Raw genomic sequence first — 26,683 nt, 5'->3', positions numbered from 1 at the left:
ACCAGTGGAGGCGACCAGGGACCCAGCTCAGGGCTGGGATTCATCTCAATTCAGTTCAACAACCATGCACACTAATGCTGTACATCTTAGCATGTTTTTGCTGTAATCTGTGGGTTTTCATCCCTTAAAGATGACATCGATTGATGAAATCCCTTAAATCAATTTCAAAATATACTGTTGCTAGCAAGTCCCTACAAGAGACACTCGGAAAGACACTCAGCAAGCTTCATTTTGTGGCCACGGAGAGGAAAACGCCGGAGAGTCTGGCGCATCCCCTAGTGAATCGGCATCTTTTCATGGAGGGCTAGCCGAGGAATTACTTTAGAGATGATTATCTCTGTTAATCAGCTATAATCAGGCCTTCCTAGAATGGTGGAGCATTTAAGCCTTGTTTGCTGGTACAGATCATATATAATTGTTTCCATACTGTCGGTGAAACAGCTGTAGGAGTTTTGCCTGGGCCAGAAGTACTCAAGGTCTTTGAGGCAATGTCTTTGAATAAACAATGCAAAATTTTATTGCCAGGGGGGAGTTGAGTTTTCTCAAGATGCTTTAAATCGACCAGGATTTTCCCCTCTGGGTTTCTGTTGAGGGGAGTGAAGTGGTGACGGCGAGGGAAGGACATGAAAGACCCGCGTTCTTGCGGCAGAGCCCAGGACTCTTTCATCTTCCGCCGAGTCCCGGCCAGGGCTGCCGGAGGATTTGCAGTGTGTCAAAGTCCTGGGCTTTTTAATTATGTGTGAGCCTTTTAAGAAGCCTGTACCAGGGAGGCCGGGATGGAAACATATGCAGTGAGACCTTTTCTATCCAGTGTGAGGATTCAACCAAAGGTCTTCACTTGAGCCAAACCAGAGCTTCCAGAGATGAACGGTGGCATGGAGCTGAGGAACACCCCTTGCTGGGGACAGAGGGACAGTGCCGTATGAGCATTCCTACTGTGGGAGCTGCATAAAAATAGCCTAAGAAGAGTAGAAAACAAACGAGAAAAGAACTGAAATTAATGGGTTGTATTCATTTTTTAAAACAGTCTCATTACACACATGAGAATATGTCTACCTATCTTATCCATTCCTAATGGTGATATATATATTTGACTTTTGGCTCTCAGACTTATGGGATAAGGGTTTTCCACTTTGCTTCATGGTTCAGGCAAACATTTTCGATGGTTTTGCTCTATCCCTTTGAATGTCCATACCACAGTTCATTTAACCACTTACTAATCATGGAACCTTTAGATTGTGCTTGAGTTTTTCTTTATAATAAGACTAATGAATATAGTTTCTTTGGGCTTATTTTCATAAAATTCATTTAAAAAATCAGGACTACTGAGATGGAAAGTCTCAACATTGAAAGGGTTTGTGTTAAGTGGCCCTGCAGAGGAGAGCGCCTGTTGCCCTGCCGGGAAGTTCCACGGCTTCACCCGCGCTGGGTGCTACCTGGATTCTTTTCCAAGCAAATTGAACATTGTTTGGGAAGAAGAGATAAGAGCTTCCCCAGGGTTGTTTCTATTATAATAGCCATCAAATTGGCAAAAAATACAAATGAATTCTGGGACGGAAGGACATTGCTCACTGTTGGCAAATAGCTGTCTTATTTAAGAACAGGAGGTCTTAGAAGTTGCATGGCAGACACAGTTGCCTCCAACAAGTAACAAATTTGAGGCACCTGCATCTGTCTGTCTGCCTCAAAGCATTATAGTGGCCACTGTACAATCAATGTGGAGAGGAGAGCCATATGGGTTAACAACCCCCAGGGAAGGCCCAGCCCACAAGCTACTGCAGTGCCTGAAAGCCCAGTTAATGAAATGCAGGCCTCATGAAAATCCGGGGTGTAGTATTCCTCAGCTTCACTAAAATGTGGTAAGTACAGTCCTACTCTTTAGCATAGCCATACCTCCAAGCATATAATATCATCGAGTGTTACAGCGCAAACATGTTTGCAACCAAGAGAGGCCTTTAGGTAGATTCCTGTGAAGAATCAAATGTTGGGAGAAGGCAACGGTTGAGACAAGGCTCCAGTTTATTTCAGGTTGTTGATGTGTGTAGCCAACTGGAAGAAAATGACCCCACAGGCCTGTGAGCCGGGCCTCTGGGAGCACCACAGGAGAGACGCTCACGGTCCCTTTTCTCCCATGCGTGTGCATGTGCGTGTGCATGTGCGTGTGCACTTTGGCTACCTAGGTAGAGTCACTGGCTTCACTCGCTGACTCCTGCATTTGTACCCGGCTCGATTTCATGTAGGTGCTCATCTACAATGGCCAACTGGACATCATCGTGGCAGCCCCCCTGACAGAGCGCTCCCTGATGGCCATGAATTGGAAAGGATCCCGGGAATACAAGAAAGCAGAAAGAAAAGTTTGGAAGATCTTTAAATCTGATAAGGAAGTGGCTGGTTACGTGCGGCAAGTGGGTAACTTCCATCAGGTAGGAACACGCTTTGGGGCCTTCGGCTTGTGGGAATGGGAGAGTGGGTTGAAAACAAAGCCTAAAAACATCGATCGGGCACGGCTGGCCTCAAGCAGAGGCCCACACCAGCCAAAATGTGGCCTCTGCGGTCCTACTTTCCACAAGGGAAGAGTGGTCTGCGTTTCTGTTGAAGTACACAAGACCAAAGTGTAGGCATTGTTCAACAGTCAAAAAGAGAATACTCAGCCCCCAAAAGGTGAATCATTAATGAGAGAATTAGTGTATTTGGGAACAAAAGGGGAGCTTGAACAAATTTCATGAGGCAAGGTCAATGTAATCTCCTTTGGCCAATCTATGATCATATTTGTATATTATACCTGGAGCCCAAGACAAAATCTTTCTACCTGATGCCCCTAGTGTGACCTCCCCTTAAGGGATCATATCAGATATTACTCCTGGCCAAGCCTGTCCACCCGCCTTTGTTTGTGGATCTCGGCTCCTCAGGACAAGGCTTCTCCAATGATTACTTGACGGTTGAACTGTTCACCTCCAGAAAGTTTTTGGAGAAATTAGAAAGCCCCTCAGCAAGCATTTGCTTAGTCAAGAGAAGAAATTTAAATGTTTTGGACTTGATTTTTATTTCCCTCAATTTTTTATTTGAGACAACATTGGGACCTTAATTTTGGCTCCCTGGGTATTTGGGATTCTAAATGCTCGAGTTTTCCATTAGGCAAATCCATGCTCCAAACAGAAATTAATCAGACACATACTTCCTTGAAAGTACTTCAATTTGACATAATAAATGAGAGTTCACAAAGAATTTCATAGGGGTTACTGGGTTACTTTTACATTAGAAGAATTGATAGATCAAGTAAAATTAGGGGTATTGTAATGTAAAAAGTATAGATTTGCCTACCCCACCCCAGTCATTCTAATCATTAAAAGCATGTGAGAAATTTAGATATTGCCCAAAATGTTAACTACCTTGATGAACAAAAGAAACCGTTGAAAGACATATTTCTGGGCTCTGGTGAGAGGAATCTCTACTCATAAGAATGTACATAACAAAAGGAGAATTATAAATGATAAAAATCAATACCAGGGCAAATGAATGAAAATCAACTCTTTGGGGAAAGTTGTGATATTAATAGTTAGGCCATTAAGGGCAGACTTGAATGTTGAACGGCCAGGGAGCAATGATCACGTCAGGTGTCCCCCATCTGCTCACTGCTTGAGGAGGGTGGCCGCGGGCACACTCGGCATGTCCTCCAGGTCCTTTCATGGCTGCCTCCGCCCCTGTTATTTCGTGTCCCCAGCCCAGCCTGTGAGCGCTGCCGTGCTTGGCATTGCACACGTGTCCCGTGCAGCTCTGTGCATAAAGCAGCCGCTTGGGAGACCAGATTGTGGCTGCATGTGCCACAGAAGTGGACAAAGGGATTGCCTGCCACTCAGAAACTTGTGTGCAAATATCACACGGCGCCCGCTGACCCTTCTCGTGAATGCAAAACACATTGAGAGCTGCCATGGCACTCCCCCGGCTGCCAAAAACGGGCAACAAAGGAACAAGGCCCACATATGTTTGTGATAGGGAGGGTTTCACCACGCAGCATGTCATGTAGGTGATTTACAAATGTTGGCAGAGCTCCTGCCCGAAGTGCTGGGTGGAGGGTGGGGTGGTGGGTGGAGATGAGGGCAGAATGGAGGAGGGAAGAGGTCCCGTGTTAAGAAAGGCATCCTCTGTCAGGCTGGACTGAGCACACAGTCCAAATGTCAAGCGGCTGATAATGAAAACAGTGGACCTTAGCCATGGACTTGCTTTCCAGCATGAGACACACAGCACAGAAGCATGCATATGTGTCTGCCAAAATAGAAACCGCCCTCCCTGCCAAACTGCACAGCTCTTAACTTAAAAATCGAAACCAAAGTAGACTTATTTTTGGATGGTTCCTTAAAATGCCCACTTAAAGGAGTGACAGCTCCCCGCAGGGAGCAACAGGGTGCTGGGAGAGGGAGCGGGCGTCCCCAGGTATTCCCGGCAAGCGATGCCCAGGAAAACCAGGCAGCTGCAGCCAGCCTCAGAGGCCAGGTGAAGGGCGAAGGTGGGCGCTCGACCTGGCCGAGAGGGAGCAAGCCTTTGGCATCTGTACCATTCTAACAATTGGACACGGCCTGGTCGTCTGGGGCAGGGGCCTTTTCTGAGCCTCAGTTTGTTCATCTGTAAAATGCCAGGTTCGGACTGAGTTATCGCTAAGATAGCTTCTAAGAAATAACTGAAATATCTACTTTTTGGTAATGCCCAGAGGGGCACAGTTAGCAAGAAATATAGAATAGCATAGTGGCCTTCAGTGTATATATTTATAGGTATAGATATACACATACACACACCTAATATTAATATATATATATCCCTCTACTAGTATTGACTCAGGTATGTGTTATGTGTGTGTGTGTGTGTGTGTGTGTATGTATATATATATATAAATGTATATGTGCATGTGTGTATATGCATATATGTGTGTATGTAAGTATATATGTCTGTGTGTATGTGTGTATATATGTGTATGTGTGTGTGTGTGTAGTCAATATATATTGACTTAATAATGTTACAGGTAGATCAGAGGTCTAACCCTCTTTCTCCTTGGCTGGTGACAACCCACGGCCATCACTGTCAAGGCCACTTTGCTGCTTCCTTTGGGGTCTTTCTCTGTCCTCCGAATGTCAGAGTTGCTGCCATGGTCTCTTTTGATGTTGTCATGGTCTTTGAAATGCAGGACATTTTGTTCTTACATCACTGAATCGTCATCTGAACCCCAAGGAAGTTTTGACTCCACATTTAGAAATATAAATTTGTAATCAGAATAATAGCAACACTGATGACTTTCTTTAAGAACATTTTCCTAGAACAATTTTATTAAGCTAATATTTTCTGGCAAAAGCATTGAAACCATTACAGGTTTTTCTATCTTTATTTTACTGAAAATATTTTTTTTGAAATTATTTTCCATATGAACATTGAAAGAAAAGGCACTGGTCAGTCTTCATTCTTATCCAACCTCACTGGGCATAGCTTCTGATATTATGCCTTTAGCATAACATCCAGCAAGTCTGTTTTCCCTGATTGTAGTTTAAGCCATTGTATTTTTATTTTGTTTTCATTATCAGTATCAGTTCAGGTTATTCAGTGATTTCAGGATGGAACATCTCAGAGAGGTAACATTTTACAGCTGAAACGACTTTCAGATCTAATGTTCCAGATGGAGAAACAAAGCCCAGAGGTTAAGGGACTGCCCCAAAGTCTCCTACCCATTTCATGTCGGAGCTGAGACCCCAGGCCTTCTGGTTTCCAGTCCGGTGGTTTTCAGCTTCTCAAGGGGACCCACCTCTGGAATGACAGATTGGCAGCAATATGCTAATGTATTTAAAATAGGAACCTGCATATGTTAGTTATAATTACAGCAGGCCTGAGAAATAATGTGTTTCACATCTAGGATTAGCTGTGAGGTCACATAGCTCACCTCCCATAGACAGAGTATCCGGAATTTTAGAAAGTACTAGAGCTTAGTAGGTGGTGAGACCAGGTTCATGCACTGGTAGGAAAAGTTATGATTTTATCTGGGAACTTGTGCTAAAAGCACAGATGCTAAAATTGGCTAAAATGAGCAGAGAAAACATGGTGGGTGGGCAGAACCTTGAGTATGGAAGAGTATTTGGGGCAGGGCACAGGCAGAGTGCTTAACCCAGTTTCTAGTCTGGAGCCTGGATAATAAAAGCTGGGAGAGAAAGTGGAAGGGGATTGTGGGGCCTCTGTGGTAGACAAAGGGGTGAGTGTTTATTATATAGGCACTGGGCAGCCATTGAAGGTTGTTGGGGTTTTCCCCAATTTTTTTTATTGTGGCAAAACACAAAACATAAAACTTACCACCTCAACCATTTTTAAGTGTACAGTTCAGTGGTATTACATATGTTTGTGGGCAACCATCACCACCATTCATCTCCGTAGCACTTTTCATCTTGAAACACTGAAACCCTGGCCCACTGAACAGTATATCCCCCACCCCAACCCTCTCCTTAGCTCTGGAACCACCATTCTACTTTCTGTCTCCATGAATCTGACTCCTCTAAGTCTCTCAAAGACACCACTTGTCACCATGGAAGGTGTGTAAGCACGTGTTCTTTGGGAAGTTTAAAATGTCAGCAAGAGGATGGATTCAGGGTGGAGAGAGGTCAGGGTAGGGGAATCCCTGGGAAACCGGGAATATATTAGGAGCTTTATGGGAAGAAGGTGCTCCCGTACTTCCTGACACCTTCAGGTAGAGATTGAGTCCGGAGCAAAGGAACCACCACCCTCAAAGCTTGGTCATTCTGGAGAGTCATGATCAATGGCGGGTTGTCTGGTATCAGGAGAGGAAGGTAGACTGTGGAGTTAGACAAGCCTGGTTTATATGTTAGCTTTGTCACTTACTAGCTTTGCGCTGGTTTCTTGTTCTGTAAACTCAGAGGGAGATCAGTTACTTCACAGGGTATCAGGAAGGCCATGGGAGCATGTGCAAGCCCTCGGGCCTGTGGTCTGCCACACCCCTTTTTGTGACATTCTGGTAGCTCCCCTATATTTTATGTGATTGAATGTACTACTTTATAAATAAGGAACCAGAAGTTTCACCCGAGAAACTCGCTTAAGGCTTCGAATAGTAGTCGTATCTGAGATTTGACAACCCAAACCAACCTTTCCCCTGCACCACTGTGCCTTTGAGCCCGAGAGGGCAGTGGAGTGGGAAGGGGTGGAATACTTGGGTTGGCCAGATCTAGCCCACATGTGTGCTCTGGGTGTGTAGGAGGTGGTGGTGGTCACAAAGTTGGGTGGAGTGTTGGCAATGGACAGTCTTTGGCAGCGCATCCAGTCCACATGGAATCACTTGTCCCCTACAGGCAAGAGGGTGCCTCCAGGGAGGAGGAGGAGGGGGAAAGCATGTTGTGCAGACAGAAAGCATAACTCCAGCTTCCCAGCTGTGCTTTCCTAAAACGAACATGATCTTTATTGCCCTTCTTTGACTACACACAATTAAAAGAATAACCATGGTGCTTTGAGTGGAAGGATTTGAGGGTTTCCTCGGATAATCCACAGAGAGCTGGCCACCTGCCTTTCTTGAATTTCCTGCTGACAGTTCATTTTTTAAAATAATTTTAAACAGCTTTGGGAGCATTATGAACTATTTCTGAAGGAAATAACAGTTCCAGGCAGGTCTTCACCACGTTCTTGATTGCATTGACAAACTCAGAGTAAGCAACAAGCAATAAATGTGACTGGTTGAGAGGGAGTGAGCATTTAAGACACTATGTAATGGAGGAAAGTAACTGCTAGACAGATTTGAGACAATGACTACCAAATGCAGCTAATTCCCTGGGAAAATGTTTTGGCGTTGTTACAGAAACTGTTCAACAGGATCTTCATCTCTCTCCCAGCCCTGTTCCCTTCCAAAAGAGGGAAGTCCTGATTCATGGGTTCTTTTTCTCCATCTTTTAGACCTAGGAAAGTTCTTCTGTCCTTTTATAGGAATCAGTCTGTGGCCAGAAAAACCAGAATATAGCAATCAACCCACATCCCACATCCTCAGAAGTAAAACCTCCTAGATCTCATGGCAGTCACAGGTTGAGTTCTCCAGAAGTAAACATTGAGGCCAAGTTTGGGATACAAGATGTTTATTAGAAAGTGACACATGTGAAAGGAAAGGGTGGGAAGTCGGGCTATGGCACAGGCCATCTAAACCTTGGCCAACCTGCAGGGAACTCCAGAGAGAGTCTTTTCTATCAGTATTCCACATCAGGCCCAAATGACCTTTCTATCCCCACCTCACTCAGTCACCAAATGTGGGCCTCATCATAGGAAAGATTGCTCTGTGCAGCCGAGGCAGACCCTGAAGGGGCTGGGAGCTGGAGGCTTTCTGTTGACGGGACTCCCTGCAGCAGGGCAGCAAGTGCACCTTTGTAGGGGGATCTGATGGTGGGTCTCTATGTCTATCAAAATGGCCACCCAACTCTCAGGAGTAGGGCGTTTACCTAAGACCACATGGGATATTGGTCTTCCTTTGTCTGTATTAGGTAAGCTTTCACCTAAGCTCTCGGTGTAATCATGTCTTCTATCTGCTTTAGAAAGATGTATCCAGCCTTGCTTTTCAGTTCATGTCAAGATTCCAAGATAGGATCACCAGATCTTTCAAGAAAAGAATAGAGCGTTGTCAGTATTTTTTTTTTTTTTAGTTTATTATGGAATAAGAAGTCACATCAAAATATAGTGACTTAAACACAGTAATGTATTATTCCTCACAATGATATGGGGGGAATGGGCTCAGCCAGATTCAGATGATGCAGACTGAGGTCACACATGCGAATGCATTCAGCTGAGAGTTTGGTGAAAGCTAAGCTATCCAAGATGGTCTCCTCTCCTCCAGGGCTCTCTCCAGATGGCTTCTAACCATGCAGTGTCCTGGCCTGGCCTTCACAGCATGAGGGCTGGTCTCCCAAATTGAGAAGCAAAAGATGCCAGTCCTTGTAAAGCCAGGGTTCCAAAGTCCATTGCATTCTCTGGGTGAAAGCAAATCACAGAGCAAGGCCAGATTCATCTTGATGGGAAGAATAGCAACGAATGTTGAACTAAATCAATGTGTCTCAACCCTTACAAATACAGATCCCCAGGCCCTATCTCCATTTATTCTGACTTTATTGATCTGAGGTAGGACCTGAGCCTCAGTATTTGTCTTAGGGAATTCTAATACATAGCTTTGTCCTTTGTATGTGCTTTGTCCCTTTATTGGTACTAAAATGGCCTTCATCTTGCAGGAACCCTGTGTGGCTTATGTTTGGATAAACTTCCACTCTGATGCCTAAAGTGTTTTCTAAACCCTGACCTATGATATTTACTTCCAGGCCAACCAGGAACCTGAGAACATAGTTTTACTCTTAACAAACCAGCCACTGAGCAGAAGCATCACATTTAGCAAAGTGCCCCCTAGTCCACAGTGTCTACTGGTGTGGCGCTGTTTCTCTGAAATCTTCAGCCAAGACCTGATGTCAAATTTCAGACCACAGTCTTCACCATGCATTGTAGGTTTACAAGTGGCCTTTGTTCTCTTAAAACACTGACAGACCGTAGGTAATTCAGACTTATAGAAACACTATTTCATTCATTCAAAACATTAGCTTACTTTACCCAGCTGAGTTTTTGCCCTGTACTGAAACAACGTGGTCCTCGCATGCAGTGTCTTTAGGTAGCAGTGTATGTGTGGTCCTTTCCAACACAGACACCATTCGATCAAGCATGGTCTACTGTAAACACCATCCACAGGGGTTCTCAGCAACATGTGGCCCACCAGTCACAGTGAACGTGTTCCTGGATATTACGTCCTTATTCTTTGTTCCTGGATGTTAATTATTGGTCACATGCTATAATGGATGGATACAACTAATTCTATGTCAAAGCAAGAATTCAAATGCATCAATTAGACTGAAGCCTTATCAGGAATAAGCTTAGCACTTCCAGGCGGTGATCATCAGGTTATTGAAGAAGGGTTCTTAACCTGGGTTCAGGCCTGTGCTGAGGATTCAAGGGGTCAGTGAACTCAGATGGGGAAAAAAAATTACAGCTTTATTTGTACTAACCTCTAACCAAAACAGCATTTCCTTCCATTATGAATTTTAAAATTTAGCATTTCCTGCCATTATGAGTGTAGGCAACAAACCACAGCGGCATTGGCAGTGCCTTTGACTTTGTCACCAATAGAAAGCAGAAGTATTTCCATATCAAATACATATGCTGTTGCAAATACCTTGAAACAATGTTTATGGCCATTGCTACTTTAAAATTATAGTAGTTATCAGACCCATTGGTAGTTCTTATTGAATGTGTTCATATAGAAATATGTATATTAATATATCACAAATTTGTTTCTTATTAGATTGATAATTTCAATGTAATGGCTTCATGTGTGGTCTATTTTATTATATACTAGAGGCCCAGTGCACGAATTCGTGCACTGGTGGGGTCCCTCGGCCTGGCCTGCACCCTTTCGCAATCTGGCACCCTCGGGGGATGTCGGACTGCCAGTTTTGGCCTGATCCCCACAGGCCAGGCCGAGGGACCCCCCACCAGTGCACAAATTCATACACCGGGCCTCTAGTATGCATATAAGATCTTTGGTTAATCTCTTCCCCCCCTCCCCGCTTCCCTCTGAGATTCATCTGTCTGTTCCATGTTTCCATGCCTGTGCGTTGAGTCTCTCCCCCCTGGTGGTCAGTGCGCATCATAGCTACTGGTCAAATGGTTAAATGGTCACTTAGGCTTTTATATAGATAGATATTTATATAATATACATATTACACTATATATATATATATATATATATATATATATATATATACACACACATACATATATATATATATATACATAGTTTGAATTGTTAAAAATAATTTATAGACCCTCACCAAACCAAACCCCAAACCACCTTTGGTGACTTCAGATAGAGAAGTTATGAGCTTAGCTATCAAGTAGACTTGAATTTTATTTCTAATGTATTTCAATGGCAACTCTACTTCTACTATCACCATACTCCAGTGACCTTGTAGTATAGGGATTAGGGCTAGATACTATGTTAGACCTGGTTTCCCTCCTTGTTATACCACTTACTAGTTGTGTGACCTTGGGCAAATTACTTAAGCTCTCCAAGAGATTCCTCATCTGTAAGGTTGGGATAATATTAACACCTACCTCTCTCACAGAAGGATTGATTATTAGGATTAACTGAAAGAATGCTTATACATTACTTGACACTCTACCTGGCAGCTAGTAAGCATGTAATATTTATTCCTACAGCCTTTATTGATGTCCAGCATTCATCTGTTTTCACAGAGCAAGCAGCTCTTCCCCTAAGAGGGTCCTTAATAGATACTGGGTTTTAAAGGCTCAGATGATGAAATGGGCTAAATATTATTTATTTGAAAGGTCTGGCCCTACTGTAATTGTATCCAGTTTCAGCTTCACTATAATAAGGAAACTCTTGCTGAGAAATGGAAGAAAGAGAGAGGGCTGTGAGGGATTCTGCATATTGTTCCAGGGCAGTCTAATGATAGTACGTAGAAGTGGCTGCATTGAGTAATGAGATGTTTCTAAAGCACTGAGTTCCTTCTAGTTGAACAATAATCTGAACCATCCCTGTTGACAATAAATGGAGCACCCAGCCTTTTTGTTTTTGTTTTTCCACCTGGACTTAGCTTCTAACATATGGAAACAGAGAAGAAGAGGAATATGGAGCTTAGATTAGAGAGTAAAAAACAACCCAGAAAAAAATACAGTAAAATATTTGGCAACTTGCTCTTCTGCTGTCCAGCATGGAGATGTGGGTGTTTGTTTTTGTTCCTAACATTTATTTATTTTTTATGCAGCAACTGGAGTCCCGAGGTTTAGATTCTGGCAGCAGCTCTGTCTCCTTAGAGCTGCTTTCCAGAAGGGCACTTCCCATGGTTGCCTTTGTTTCTATTCAGTTGCTTCTCTATCTCCTCCCACGTAGTGGCCCATCTCCTCATCTCTGGGTTGGGCAGAAGAAAATAGCAGAGCAAAGAACATGTTAAATTTCTTAAAGGTTTATTTTTTTCTGAGTTGGCAGCATCAGTAGGTGGCTTTTCTTTTCTTAAATTAAAAATTGAATAATAGCCAAAGAATATGTATAATATTTGTGTAAAAGTAAACAGACAGTGGTAAATGAACTCCCTTAGACTTAGCCAGCTGGTTTAAGAAATGCAACATTACCGTGAGTTTGCCCTCCCCAATCCCATCCCCTGTCCTCACTGTCCTAGATTTTCTTTTCACCATCCTTTTCCCCTTTTAAAAATTAATAGTTTTACTACAGATATGCATCTCCATAAACAGATATATCTCCATAAACAATATTTTACTTTTCATGTTTAATTTTAGAGGAAGCGATTGCTCTGTATGTATTTTGCAATAACATACTTTTGCTATGCAATGCTTTGTGAGAGTCACCCATGTTGATATGTGCAGCTGTGCCTCATCCTTTTTCATCGCTGCATAGTATTCTATTGCATGCTTATATTCTCTGGCCATTCCATTGCTACTGGATATTTGGGTTGTTTCCAGTTTTCTGCAACTATCAATTTGCTGCTGTGAACATTCTTGCACATGTCTCTTTGTGCCCTGCTTGTAAGAGTTTCTGTAAGAATATTGCCTAGAGGTGGAATTGATGAGTTCACAGGATTCAAGCATCTTCAACTGCATAAGATAATGCCAACTTATTTATTCTTGCCAGTAATGTGTAAGAATTCTGGTTATTCCACCATTATCATCAAATCTTGGACTTGTCTCTAGTCATCTTTCCCTCGGGCTTCAGGGGAAGAGGGGATTAATGTCCTTCCCATGTCTAACACTCATGGTTTGCCTTCTTCTTCTCGTGCTGTCTTTCCCGTCTTCTTCCCTGGCTACCATCAGACTGAGACCAGCATCCACGCACTGTGACAGGGTGCAGGGAACATGGCATGTCTAAGTGTTGGTGCTGCTTTGGTTTTGCAGAGGCATTTTTTATTCAGGATGTCCTGAGCTGAGGTTGGCTACCAAAATATCCAGCTCAAAAAAAAAATCAGAAATGTATTCTTTTGCCATCGTTTTACATCCACTCGCCCACAGTGGCTCAGTACAAGAAGCAACTAGATAAAATAGACAGATTTCAACTCACGTCGTGGATTTGCAGGCAAGCCCCAGACCATCTGGGAGAAGGACCTGAATATTTTTCCGACACAGCACGAGGCCCCTCACTTCCATTATTTTTCCATTAAAACAACAAGGAAGGGAAGTTATTTAGAAATTGCTTTGCTATGAGTCTTACCAGAAAATTAAGAAAAATTGTAATTGGCAAATATTACTCACCCAGTCCCTTAGCTAGCATTTCTCACATCTGCCTTCCAATAGCCTTCTCATTGCCATGGCTTAATTCATTTCCCAGTGCTCAACACAGAAACCACACAGAATTACTGAACAAGAAAAACACTGATTTTACACAGCATTTTGGAGACACTAGAAAAAAATGATGGCTACCCCACATTATAAATTCTCAAATAAAATAGTTTCTCCCTGTGGTGTTTTAAGAAAAGGCACAAGTTTTAAGAGTTGCTATTGAACAACTCTCTAAATATGTGTTTTATGTTGTTGTTTAAATGTTTTGCCTTTTACAAGGGCCTCCATAGCTGTTCTTAACTAGTCTCCCTCCTCTCCAATCTCCCCTCCTCTCTGTGCTTTTTCCAAAAGGCAAGTCTGGTCGTGTTTTCCCTTGTTTCAAACCTCTCACTGACTCTGCTACCTGCAGAATCAAGTCCAAGCTCTTTACTGGAATAGTGATGATGGTTGGTCTGGCCTCAGCTTCCTTCCCCAACCTGACCGCTCACTCTCCCTTTTTCCCAATTAGAATTTTGAGAAAGAAAACAAAACACCTTATAACTTTCCAAACTCCCCCCGCTGTTTCATCAGCCAGCAGTTTCCATGGGATGCCCTCCCTCTTCCTCATAAGGCCCTTTCTCCTCGTCCAACCGACTGCCTGGAATCCATGTGCCGTTCAAAGCTAAGCTGCAGCATCACCTGTGGGAAGCCCTCCTCCCGGAAGGCCTCCCTGTCCTCTCTGGGCCACTTTCCCATTGCAGGGACCGCACCGGGGGTCCTTTTAACTCTGTAGTCACCTTCCTCCCCTGTTCCACACTGAGCTCCTTTTTTTTTTAAATATATTTTATTGATTTTTTACAGAGGAAGGGAGAGAGATAGAGAGTTAGAAACATCGATGAGAGAGAAACATCGATCAGCTGCCTCCTGCACATCTCCTACTGGGGATGTGCCCGCAACCCAGGTACATGCCCTTGACCGGAATCGAACCCGGGACCTTTCAGTCCGCAGGCCGACGCTCTATCCACTGAGCCAAACCGGTTTCGGCACACACTGAGCTCCTTGAGGACAGGAATGATGTACGCTTTCTGTTGGTAGCAAGCCCTTAGCACAGATCCTGGCACTCAGTAAATGTTCAGCGAATTAGAATTAAAATCAAACTGGCCCCTGCCTCATGCCTACACCCTTCTCGTGTGTGTGTGTGTGTGTGTGTGTGTGTGTGTGTGTGTGTGTGTGTGTCAGAGCCAGTAGCAAGAGCCCTGCACGCGCTCTGGTGCTCTGACTGGCTCCGAGTGGCTGTGAGTATCTCTGAGCCCATGTATTCTTCTCAACTCTCCCATCCGACTACGCCAGGGCTGGTTCCCGCTTGAACCTTGCTCACTGTACTAACTCTTGGGAACTTAGTCCAAGTTCCTCCTTTATCTTCTGCTCACTAGACAGCAGGTGTTGGGTCTGAGCCCCTCTGCCTGGGGCTGGCCCTCCTAGGACCCTGGGTCTTAGATGGAGAAGCCATGAGAGGTTGTGGGTGTATAAGAATGAGTCTTTATTGCTGAAGCCAGTGGCCATATAGCCGTCAGACAAGAAGAGTCCTCACAGCGAAGTCCATAGAGGCAGGCAGCCGGACACTGGCTGGTGAACATAGATCTTTCCCAGAAAGCAGCACCAGTCTCTGTACCCACAGCTATTATCTGAGCAGCCGCACGCTGCCTCCTGGACTCACCGCCTCACATCGTAGCGGTACCTGAGCTCTCCAGCTCAGCAGCTTCCCCTGTCTCTCCTGCCCAGCTGCTCTCTCCAGCAGACTTCTTCTCACTCCATCCTCAGCTGACTCCAGCCTGCTCCAGCTAACTAGCTGGTCAGTTACCTACTTTTACACTATTTAGACAAAGAAGGCTTGGTGCCAATAGTTATATCAATCATATTGGCTACTGAAGAGCACAGTGTACCGTGCGTCCTTGCGCCCGCTCATGGTATCTTGGCCGGATTAGGAATCCCAGGCTCAGAGTCCTTGAACATCCCGCTTAGGCACATGCCCAGAGCGGCCTTTGGCCATTCTGGTGTATTGATAACAAGGCCTCTGTGCTCCCACTGGCCTTGACTATCCGGGGACCTGGCATGGTTCCCACAGTGTGTGTGTGTGTGTGTGTGTGTGTGTGTGTGTGTGTGTGTACTACAATTCTCAAGGAATGCTATTGTCACTCCCCAATTGTACACACCACAATGTCTTCTAGGAAACAGACTAGACATGAGGAGATAATGAATAGTTCAAAACAATCCGCTCTGAGCCAAAGGATGCACTGCTGATGTCAGCTGAAGACTATTTCCTTTCTGTGTGACATAGGGGGAGGGAGGGGGAGCATCCTGGGAAACCAATTTAAGGAAGGTGGTGTAAAAGCTTCATTATCTCAGGGGCTGACTGTAGTGTCATCTCCTTTTAAAATATTGAATCCTTGCTATTTGATTTATTTTCCTTTCCTTAAAAAGGACACAGCTTGCTTCCTGAAAACAAAGGAAATAATAAACAATAGCAACTCCCAATTTTACTCTGATTACTTGCCAAGAGTCCTCTTGGTTTATGTGATTCTTTTTCAATAGAGAGGACTTATTAGCATAAAAAGAATGCTTCTAAATTAAGCTACCCAAATATGCACTTAGCTAATTCTCAGGGAGCTAATTTATTGTATTATTTAAAACATAAATTGGAAAGCAGATCTATTTACTGAGGTATAGCTGCTAGGCAATGATGCATAATCTTCTCTTAACTGTTGAGTGGTTTTTAATACTCTATTGAAATTTCACAGAGAACCATTTCATTATGGGAAGTGAATAAATACGAAGAAGTTTCACATCTAAAGTATTATCCACACACGGAGGATGGGTTTTAAAAATTAATACTATTTGAGGAACAAAGAAGGAATTGGGTTTGCTTTTTAAAGAGTGACCTTTTTTTGTTGTTTAATTTAAGGAAGTGTAGCCAGAGTCACGAAATCGCTTGTGGGGGTGTTAAACAGAGCCAGAGAGTTAACAAAGTGGAGGGTGGAGTCGGGTAGAGAAATGGACAGCGGGACGAAACAAAATAAAGTTATGTTAAGACTGTCCCATTGTCCCATGGACTAAGGGCCCCGTTTTGCTTTGCACCATCTTTGCTTTGGTAGTAAAAACGGTGTGCCTTGTTTTCTTTCAAGTACCAGTAAGGGCATCATGAAAATGCTGTGCGCTTTGGCATATTCTGCATCTGAAATTCCTGGAACCTGGGGACATTTGCAGGTCCGGGGTCCCCTTAGGCTGGGGGTCAGGAACACAGTTAAACCTAGAAGCCCTGTCTGGTCAGTTGTCCCAAACAGACCCGCTCTGGAGGGTCTCAAGGGCTCTGACACCAGCGGAGGTTCCGAGAACCCGGTGGTATGGCTTTAACATGACTCTTGCCAATTTCACTGGAACTAAGTGGGGGCGCATGGTTGGACACAGGCGACAGGGCCTTCTCGCCTTCCTGCGGGTATTTGCAACCCGGCCCGTCTGATTTCCTGAGCCAAGGTGTCAGAGACAATTCGGCCTACGAATGCAGATTGTAAAGCTAGATACTGAGGAGGGGTCATTAATTTACCCATTTGGATGGATATTTCTTTGATTGATTTTGAGAAAGAGGAAGAATGCCCAAATATTTCATCTTTCCCCAGTAGAGCCAAAACGTCAGAGAACCAGTGGCCTGAGGGTGAACGGGGTTGGGAGGGAGGAGAGATGCCAATCTGTAGTGGTTGTCAATTTCCTTGGTGGGAATACTCCCACCACGGCCGGGTTCAAGCTACCAAAGTGACGTCCTGGATGTGGAGCGGGACAGCGATGTGCACAGGTGCGAGAGCCCAGCCCTCCACTGTAAAACCAGCCTGCCATGCTTGCGGGAGACACAGTATTAGCAGGCTGGCTCGCTCTGGATTCCATGTTCCCCAGAAGTGGCGAGTGAGTCAGGCTCTCGGTCCTCAGGACACTGCCGGTTAGAGCATTCCCTGCCGCCCCTCTGCCCTCTCCTCCCACTCAGTCTGTCCTCAAAGAAAAACTACAAATGCAGATCGTAAAGCCAGATACTGAGGAAGGGTCATTAATGACCTGGATTGTGCTTTTTATCCTCTTGTGGCTGTCAAATATAAAACTGGACATGGAGGAAGTGGAGTTTCTATTACTTTTTAATTGCATCAAATCCTTTTGTTGTTAAGTGGGTTCTTAAAAGGGAAAAAAGACAGAACAGCTTTCTCTCATTCTGCTAAGACAAGTAAGGTCTTGCTCGCTTGACATTTCTGTGTGGAGAGAAGAGGGTGTTTGGCATTGAATGTGGCGGAAGGGGGTGGAGGGAAAGAATGGGGCAGATCCTGGAGTTGGCAGACTTAGGGCTAAAACTCACTCTCAGTAGTTAAGTCAAGTCTATTGACAGAGGCTGGAGCTCGTGTTCAAGCTGTTTTCTTACTGTCACTGGGACCTTGCCCACGGGAAGGAGGGATTCATTGCATGGAAATGAAAGAAGCCTGGAAGAGAAATATGCCCCTCCTGAAAAATATCTTATAATCCTTTCTTTCTGAAAAGTATAGTAATGCATTTTGTAGTTATTACTATCTCTATATATAAAAGGCTAATACACAAAAGTGTTCCCTTGGGAGTTCAACCGGGAGAATGGGAGTTCAATCGCTCGCTATGACATGCGCTGACCACCAGGGGCAGCGTGGAGCATGGCGGGCAACCAGCAGCAGCAGGGTGCTGAGGGAGTGAGGGAAGGAGGAGGCAGGGAGGCAAAGAGGTGGGGAACCTGATTGGGCCTGATCACCGACCAGGCCTAGGGACCCTACCCATGCACGGATTTCGTGCACCAGGCCTCTAGATGTAACATATGCTCTTCCTCCACTCTTAAAAGGAAAACTATTCCTTTGACCATAAAAAGTCAGTCAATAGTAGCATGAACACTGCTTTAGTGCTTATTATTTGTCTATACAGCACGTGATTCAAGCTTAATCCATATCTGTGGACTGAATGCCATGTGGCATTCTATATGCATTCTCTCTTTGAATCCCCACAATAGGTTAAATATCCTAAGAATGACCAACCATCCTGGCTTGCCTGGCACTTTTCAGTTTTTAGCACTGAGACATCTGTGTTTCCAGAAGCCCCTCAAACCCTAGCCAAACTGGGACAACTTGTCACCCATATTTTAACCCATAGTAGAGGCAGTTAAGTCCCTGGCCAAAGTCATAGAGCTGGGCTTAAACCCAGACTGCTGGACCCTGAGCTTACGGTCTTCACCAGCAGGCATGCTCTTCTGGGGTGGGTTGGTGTGACACACGCTATTGTGACATAGGCAGAAGTGGAAATCCTAAATTACAATATTGTTGCAACTGATTAAGCAAGACAGTGCCTCTGGGAGGCCTTTGGGAACTTTAAAGCAATACCAAACGTAACTATTGACTACTCTAGGAATGTCTACCACTGCAAGGGCCACATGTAGGAGAGCGAAAGCAGCCTCCCCCTCCTATTTAATGATCACTTGCTACGCTAGAGGTGTAGAGTTGTAAATCTCCGGAGTTGTCCCTGGGTGTCATGGGAGTAACTGTGAGCCTTGATTTCTGCTTTGTTTTTTGTGTATTTTTTTTAAGTGACTTGCCTCATTTTTTGTTGACAGGTGGCTGCTAACAAGCTTTGGCTTGTTTTTAATTCTCCTTCCCAAGTACCTTTACATTTTAGTATATTTTTTATTTGAGTGCATATTTATTTTATTTCTACATATGGGTAGTTTCTGAAAGCTAACAAGTAAGATTTCATAAATATGCAATGGAATAAAAAATAGCAAAAGAATTTAGTGTAAGTCAGAAGCCATAACAAACAAGGTTCTCTTGAGTCTCCATCATTCCATCGTTACGCACAAGAACTATAAATCTATCCTGTCGCCTGCCTCCCCAGCCTGCATCTTCCAGGGGCTTCTTTTCTTCTGTCTTGGTCCATGTCAACATTTCTTGCAAAAAAGCCTGCAGTGGGGAGCATGTGTGTGGGGCTTAGGAGGGCTGCTTTCACTTCAGCTTTATATATAATTAATCACTAATTTCCCTGCTTCCACCCCAACATCCCTCTTTTCCTTCCCCTTCTCATCACCTGTGCTATGAACCTACATCACTGCTCACCTGAACAGCTAGTCGCCTCACTTGCCCCAGTATCATTTCATTCCTCAGCCCATGCTCAGTCATCTTTCTATAATGCAAATCTGAGCATGTCCCTACCTGGACCATATATCACTCTCTGGGAGAGTAAACCCACAGAGGTAGAAGGCTGAGCAGTGACTGCCAGGTTCTGGCAGGGAGAGGGGAGAGGGAGCGATGGCTAATGGTAATGGGGCCTCCTTTGTGATGAAAACATTCTGCAGCTAGATAGTGGTGACGGCTGCACAGCATTGTGAATGCACTAAATGCTACTAACTTGTTCACTGTGAAATGCTTAGAAGGGTCATTTTCTTTTATGTCACACATTTTATTTTAACACACACACACATCCTACCAGATAAGGTCGATGCATCTCAGCAGCATGTCTCTCAGGGTTACTTGTTCACCCTCCCTCTGTTTTCCCTCTATGCCTTCATAAATGGAACCATTTGCAGGTTAAGGCATGGGCACATGCCATGAATTCCGTGCCCCAGTGCTCGCACACACACAGTTTCCTCTGTCTGCAATGCTACCCTCCCCTCACCCACCCTCCACAATCTGTCCAGTGACCTGTTTCCTCCAAGACTCCCATGCACACCCCGGCCATCCACATCCACACGCCCACTGGGAATTCCCCTCTATATTGTGTCCCCTGAAAAGGCATGACTGGGAAATCCTTTACTGCCAAGACCATGTTTCCAGTTCCAGGCAGAATTGTACAGTTCTCTAAAACACAAAGTGAGTTGAGGTTTTAACGTGTTTTATAGAACCCTTTTAAAATCCATGACATGTTTGTGACCCCTGGAACATCTGGAACACATGAGTCCGGCGGTTTGGGCTCCAGTGTGGAAACGGCCCAGATGTACAGTTTCTGCTGATGAGGCCCTTTCCATCCAGGGAGCCTTGAGATTAATCTTGTCACATTTAAACAGGTGATCGCAGCCCTGTCACATCTGGTTGCACACCTTAAAGACTGTGGCGTGGCCTGTGCCCTCGATCTGTGAGGGGGAGCAGCGTGGCGGAAAACAACAGAGGAGCTATTTGTCAGCACGCATACATTTATTCCTGAGGCTAACATCGGCAGCATGCTGGCTGTGAGTCTGCTGGAGAGCATCCTCTGAGAACCTGTGGCGAGTGAAAAAGCCTTTGTTCCTGCAAGAGCTTTCCTTTCCCATCTTAACGACACCCTTTTTTATGGTGTTTGGTCATTCCACGTGGCAGCTCAGCATTGGACTGGGGTCAGGCAGGTCTCTGAGAATAAGAATTATAATACCCAGCTGTGTCGTCCCTTCCTGACCACATGATTATCATGGACATGGTGTGTGTGACTGTGTGTGTGACTGTGTGTGTGTGTGTGTGTGTGTGTGTGTGTGTGTTAGTACCAGGAGAGCAGACCATCAGGAAGAAAGAAGGTGAGGTCATGCGTAGGTGTTAAACAAATTTCTGTTTGTAGTCTCCCACGAAGTAAATAGAGAATTGCCTGATCTGTCACAGGATAGACACGGTTCTTCACAGAGGAGTCTCTGGACCAACAGCATCAGCATTCCCTTGGAATTGTTGGAGATGCACATACGTAGGCCTCGCCCCCGCCCTTCAGAATTGGACCCTCGATGGGCAGGGCCCAGGAGTCCAATCAACCAACTCAGGTGTTTTTATGCACGTTCACGTTTTAAACAACTTCGTTCAACCAAGATTGTTGATGCTAACGTGGGAAGACAATATCTGAGGGTAGCTGATACAAGCATTTTGATGCTGCATTTTGAATGAGGATAATTGTTAGTAGAATCATGACAGTGACTAATATTTCCTGAGTATCTCCCCAGGCCACACAGTGTGCTCGGTGTCCCATGGACATGATTCCATTAATTTCTCACACAGTTCACAGCTGTCCCCAGTGGTGATACTTCTTTCCCTGTCATACAAAGAAACCGAGGGTTAGAGGGGTTCAATTATTTGGCCAAAGTCACAGCTTGCCCTGCCTGGAGTCACGTTCCTATGCCCTCACTCCCCCGAGCCCTGGCCTTACCACACTGTGCTGTCCCCATTGGCTGCAGGCTGGCCCTGGACAGAGGATGACCTTAGCTCAGGGGTAGTCGGTTTATTGCTGTTCTGGACCACGGCTGCCAAACTCATTTCCAGTTGAAGCAGCTGGGTTTTGTCACAAACATGACTTCATTAAGTGTCCTCTGCTGAGCTGAAGTTGCATAAAAATCCCTCATCGGATTCCTGCCAAGGCCAGAGATTTGGAGAGGAATGTACAGGAGGAGAATTGTACGCTGAGAGTGTAGGGACAGCGAGAATTTTCCTTTAGAGTCATCTGCAGGGGCCCCTGTCACACATCTGTTTACTTTCCGTCTGTGACAGAGTGGGGCATGGTGGGTTTCCAGATGCAAGCCTGAACACACATGATAGGTGAGCCCCGCTGTTGCTGCAGCAGGGCACAGCGGGCCCCCGACGGAGTGAAACACAAAGCAGGTGTTTCCAATTGCATAGGAGGAGTAGGTGCAATCTCCTGTCTGTAGTGGTGGTCTCCTTCCCTCACCTGCCTCAGCGGGTTGTTGAGAAGTGAGTGAAATGTTCTGTGACTAAGCTGTAAAGTTTGGCCCAAGACTAAGGAATTATGGTACCAGTACAATGATTTGATTTAAAACACTGGTGTTTGCATCAGAGGCCAGGGTTCTAGCTAATTCTCTCACTTGCAATTGTGTGGCTTGGACAAGCCACCTAGTAGCTCCAAGAAGCTCAGCCACCTTGACTGAGCTGGTGTGAATGCTGGTGTGAATGCTCTCTCATCATTTGTGGGTGCACAGCTTGCAGAGCTGCAAAGTATAATTCATCCAGCCACGTTGATCCCTCTTACCTCACAGCAAGGGTGCGTGTAGGTGGTGGATTGGGGGTTCATCTCATAAATGCGCTATGTAATATATGTGTACTTTTTCCTGCCTCAGTTCCCTCCAGGCTGGAGCAGGTAAAATGAGCCCAGCCTCTTCGGAAGGGCCTTGTCAAAGTGATTTTTAATTGCTGGGTGTGATTCAACAGCTAGAAGTTACTAATGTGATGCTTGTACTGCGTGTGTTCACTCCCTCCATCCACTACTAACCCTGTGTTCTCCATGTGCCATAGGACAGCACAGGCCAGGTCGGTCTCTCCTGCATGTGGCCTCCTGACACTCAGTGTCAGCCCTTTCCTGTTGGGACTTGAATCATGAAGGCCTCTCTGTCCTCTATTTGGGACATTTGCTGAACCTTGAGGCTTTCTGAGTGCAGAAACTGGTCCCCCTTTTGTCAGTGGGGAGCCTAGCACAAGGGTGGATCCTTTGTGGGTCCATGTGTGTGTCTGAGTTCACCTCAACTAGATGTTTTAAGAATGTTTTTTACATCCTGAGAGGGCTTACAGGTGTCCATTGTTATCCAAACGTGGTGAGTCTACACTTAAGACTAGTGCATGCTATTGTGTGTTTATATTGCACACAATTTTGGAGAAAATGTACTGATACCTCCACTTGACTTTGAAATGTGTCAGAAAATAAGGTGGAGCCCTAGCCAGCTTGGCTCAGTGGATAGAGTGTCAGCCTGCGGACTGAGGGGTCCCAGGTTGCGGGCTCCATCCCCAGTAGGGGTGTGCAGGAGGCAGCTGATCAATGATTCTCTCTCATCATTGATGTTTCTCTCTCTCCTTCTCCCTTCCTCTCTGAAATCAATAAAGAAATATATTTTTAAAAAATAAGGTAGATTCATACATAAATAGTGGGATCCTTATGCGAGAAAATGAGTAACGTGGGTGATAATGAGAGAATCTAAATGGTGCATATGTGGAAATCTTTCAAATTTGTATATGTTTAAAAAAATTTTCATAATCAAATGTTGGGGGAAAAGAATGTTCTAACTCTATGCTGCTCAAAAAATTGCCTTTTAAAATTTCAGGTGGCAAGGCTTTTTTCTTTACTTTTTTTTGGATAATGACACCGTCCCCTTTATTAATGGTAAAGGTTAATGGGAAGGTGCCGCTCAGTATGAGGGTGAAGCGGACCAGATCATTGAAGGGTGGAATTGGGTACTTTTCTCCCTCAGTTGCAGACAGAGCTGACCTGGGTGTGTCTCCCCACGACAGGGCCTAACCCGGTAAGAATTATCGAACAGCGGAGGGTGGGGGAGAGCAGAGAGCTCTTAGCTCCCTCCCAAGTGGAGAAAGACAAGGAGAAATTTTCCAGTTTTATGCAAGGTAATGATGAACCCAACTTTGTGTAAAGTTAAATAACTACACAACTTCAAAACTTTCCCACCTTAAAGTACCTATTATTGAAGCTGTCAAAAGCAAGACATTGGCATAGCCCAAGGCATGGATTTCTAGAATATGTTCTATGGTCATGTAGGCTTTCAGAATACTTCAGTCTGAATCAAACTTTCCATTTATTTAGAATATGCATTTCTCAATATTTCAATTTTTCTTTCTTTTTCTCCTTTCAGGTCATTGTTCGAGGCGGAGGACACATTTTACCCTATGACCAGCCTCTGAGATCTTTCGACATGATCAATCGATTCATTTTTGATAAAGGGTGGGATCCTTATTGATGGATAAGCTGCTTTTCTCAAAGAGTACGTCAAGGGTTGGAATCTTTAATAAGAAAATTTTCAAAAAGGAAATGTCATACAAATAAAAAAACTATCTTTTTCTATCTGCAAAATGTTTCTCATCAATAAAAATTACCCTTGAAATAATAAGTGAGGTTCTGTTGTTTCATTACAAAATTAACTTTCAGGAAATGCTGTGGAGGAGTGCAAATTACATCTTTTAACTTAAAAGGTGGAAAGGATGGATTCTGAGGCACTGATTCAGATACATATGGATAAATGGGATGTTGGGACCTTGAAAAGGAATTTTTAATTTCTCCTAAGAGTATGTTAAAAGTACAATAAATGAATAGAGCTGTAACAACATCTTGTTCTATAAATAATAGAGTTTCCTCAGATCACACATATGCAGGGGGTTTGGTGAATATTATTGGATAAGAGTAGCTGAATTATTACCCCAAAGGAACAGGTGAAATTAAAACAGTGGTGGGGAAGAGATTCTGGGATGTAGAAAGTCTTAGCATGAAAGGTAGCTTGGAATTCCTTGAAACGGAAATCTCAGATATCAAAGTAATGATGTACCAACTGATGATAAGCGCAGGATCTTAGAGGTCATACTGACTCTTTGCCTTTCCCTTTTTTCTCTTTAATTTGTTGATCTGTTTGAAGTGTACATGTTTACCAGCAGGCCAGCCACGTTACTTATGAGCCATTTCTAATTTGGGTGGTAAAGTCTGTATGTCTGTTAGGCAAATAAACAACCTAATTTTGTATAATTGTTGAAATACCAAAAAAAAAAAAAAAAATTGAGATAATCTGGCATCACAATATATTTATAAATAGCATACATTAGTAATTTTCCAACTAAAATATCACATCTGGGCCCATCTTTCCTATTTACGCAGCATGTGCTCATATCTTTGAAATTCTACAGCGTGTTTAGCTTTTTCCACATCGTTACCCTCTCATATTACCCATCTACGATTTGGCTCTCTGGAGAACTAAATTTAAAAAGTCAAAGCTTGTTCTTGCTGCAGATACTTTATTGAGTTCTTTTAATATTTCATTTTGTGCCTTATTTCATTCAGGTTTTGATCTTCCTTTGGGTTTTTTTATACACATATTTCATTGGTCCCATCTACTACAAATCATCAAGTCAAACATTGTGATCAAAAGCAGCTTTAATTATTGCAGGGGGAAAAAACACTGGAGTGGGATGGAGGCGTGTGCAAAAACGTTTATATAGAGCCCCATCAGCAAGTTAAAACACTTGTATTTGGTCCCACAAATATGTGGTAGAAAGGGTACCAGCTGTGCCTGGGAGACCTGGGATTTAGCTCTGATGTCACACATGCACTGATGTTTTTGGATAAGGCCTATGCGGTACTAGCCTCCCAGAGTCTCCGAGAAGGTAGCCAGGAGAGGAGATTGCTGGGGTTCGCATGCCATTGTAATAGGACCTATTTTAAAAGGACGCCACGACATGATATAGTCAATCTTCATTATTCATGGATTCCATATGTGTATTCACCTATTCGCTGAAAATGTACTTGTAATACTCAAATCAATACTTGGTGTCATCCAGAAACATGTGTAGAATGACAAAAACTTTGAGTCATCCATATGCATGTTGTCAGCTGAGGTCAAGTGAGGTCACACTCTGCCTTCCCATGGCAGCTCTCCTCCTGGGAACATAGCCTTTTTTTGGTACATTTAGTGCCACATTGTTCACGTTTTTGCTTTTTGTTGGTGATTTTGCTGTTTGAAAGGCTCCTAAGCATAGCACTGAATTTAAGTGGCCTGAAAATGTGTGCTAACAATATAGTATGCTTTCATTTAGAAGGAAGGGAGAAAAGTAGGGCTGAAGGAAGGGAGGGAGGGAGACACAAAGGGTTTGTAAAGAATAGAGTGTCTTTTTTTAAAATGTATTTTTATTTATTTCAGAGAGAGAAGGGAAAGGGAGAGACAGAAACATCAATGATGAGAGACAATCATTAATCTTCTGCCTCCTTACACGCCCTACACTAGGCATTGAGCCCGCAACCTGGACATGTGCCCTGACCAGGAATGGAATCGAAATATGTCCTCCTGGTTCACAGGTGCTGAGACATGCCGGTTTGGACAAGAATAATGTGTCTTTAGAAAGATAAATAAGAAACTAAAGACAATAAGGGCGAAGGGATTGGGTGTTACAGGCATGGGTGGAAAGGAGACTTTATTGGCAAAGTCTATTTTGATGTTCATAGTTTTGTGTTTATATTTTATACAACTATATGTATCCATATACATATGTAACTAAATAAAATCTGGCCCCAGAATCTCAGAGAAAGAACTGCCCTTTGGCTCACTGTGTGTGGAAGTGGAGCCCTGAGGACAGGCCCTGAGGGACTGTCTGCTTGGCAGAATGCCCGAAGGAAAGCGCTCTGGTCCCTGAGCAGCTGGGCAGTAGAGGTGAGGATGCCAGAAGTTTGAGGAAAGGAGAGGTTAGAGGAGGTAAGAAAGGGAGAGTCTGACCACATGTTGGCTGTGACCAGAGAAATTTAGAATTCTGTGGAATCTGGGCTTAGAAGCAAAGTCAGCGCTGGTCTCCCAGCGCCACTA

The 26,683-nt window shown here is 44.2% G+C and overlaps 1 protein-coding gene across 1 annotated transcript in view; it reads left to right on the top strand.

Annotated features, from left to right (window-relative positions):
- The window catches only part of CPVL (carboxypeptidase vitellogenic like), a 101,432-nt gene extending 77,200 nt beyond the window's left edge, over positions 1 to 24,232 (top strand). Inside the window, exons 12-13 of the mRNA XM_070424495.1 lie at positions 2,241 to 2,423; positions 23,978 to 24,232. Of these exons, the coding sequence (XP_070280596.1) occupies positions 2,241 to 2,423; positions 23,978 to 24,082 (288 nt within the window). The 3' untranslated portion in view covers positions 24,083 to 24,232. The remainder of the gene's footprint in view (positions 1 to 2,240; positions 2,424 to 23,977) is intronic.
- Positions 24,233 to 26,683: the final 2,451 nt, after the last annotated feature.

This window comes from Myotis yumanensis, unplaced genomic scaffold (genome assembly GCF_028538775.1).
Source record: "Myotis yumanensis isolate MYYU_CA2020_CCGP unplaced genomic scaffold, mMyoYum1.0.hap1 SCAF_9, whole genome shotgun sequence".
In the NCBI taxonomy this organism is placed as follows: Eukaryota; Metazoa; Chordata; class Mammalia; order Chiroptera; family Vespertilionidae; genus Myotis; species Myotis yumanensis.
The sequence above is the reverse complement of the archived record's forward strand: the minus strand, read 5'-3'. Positions and strand labels throughout refer to the sequence as shown.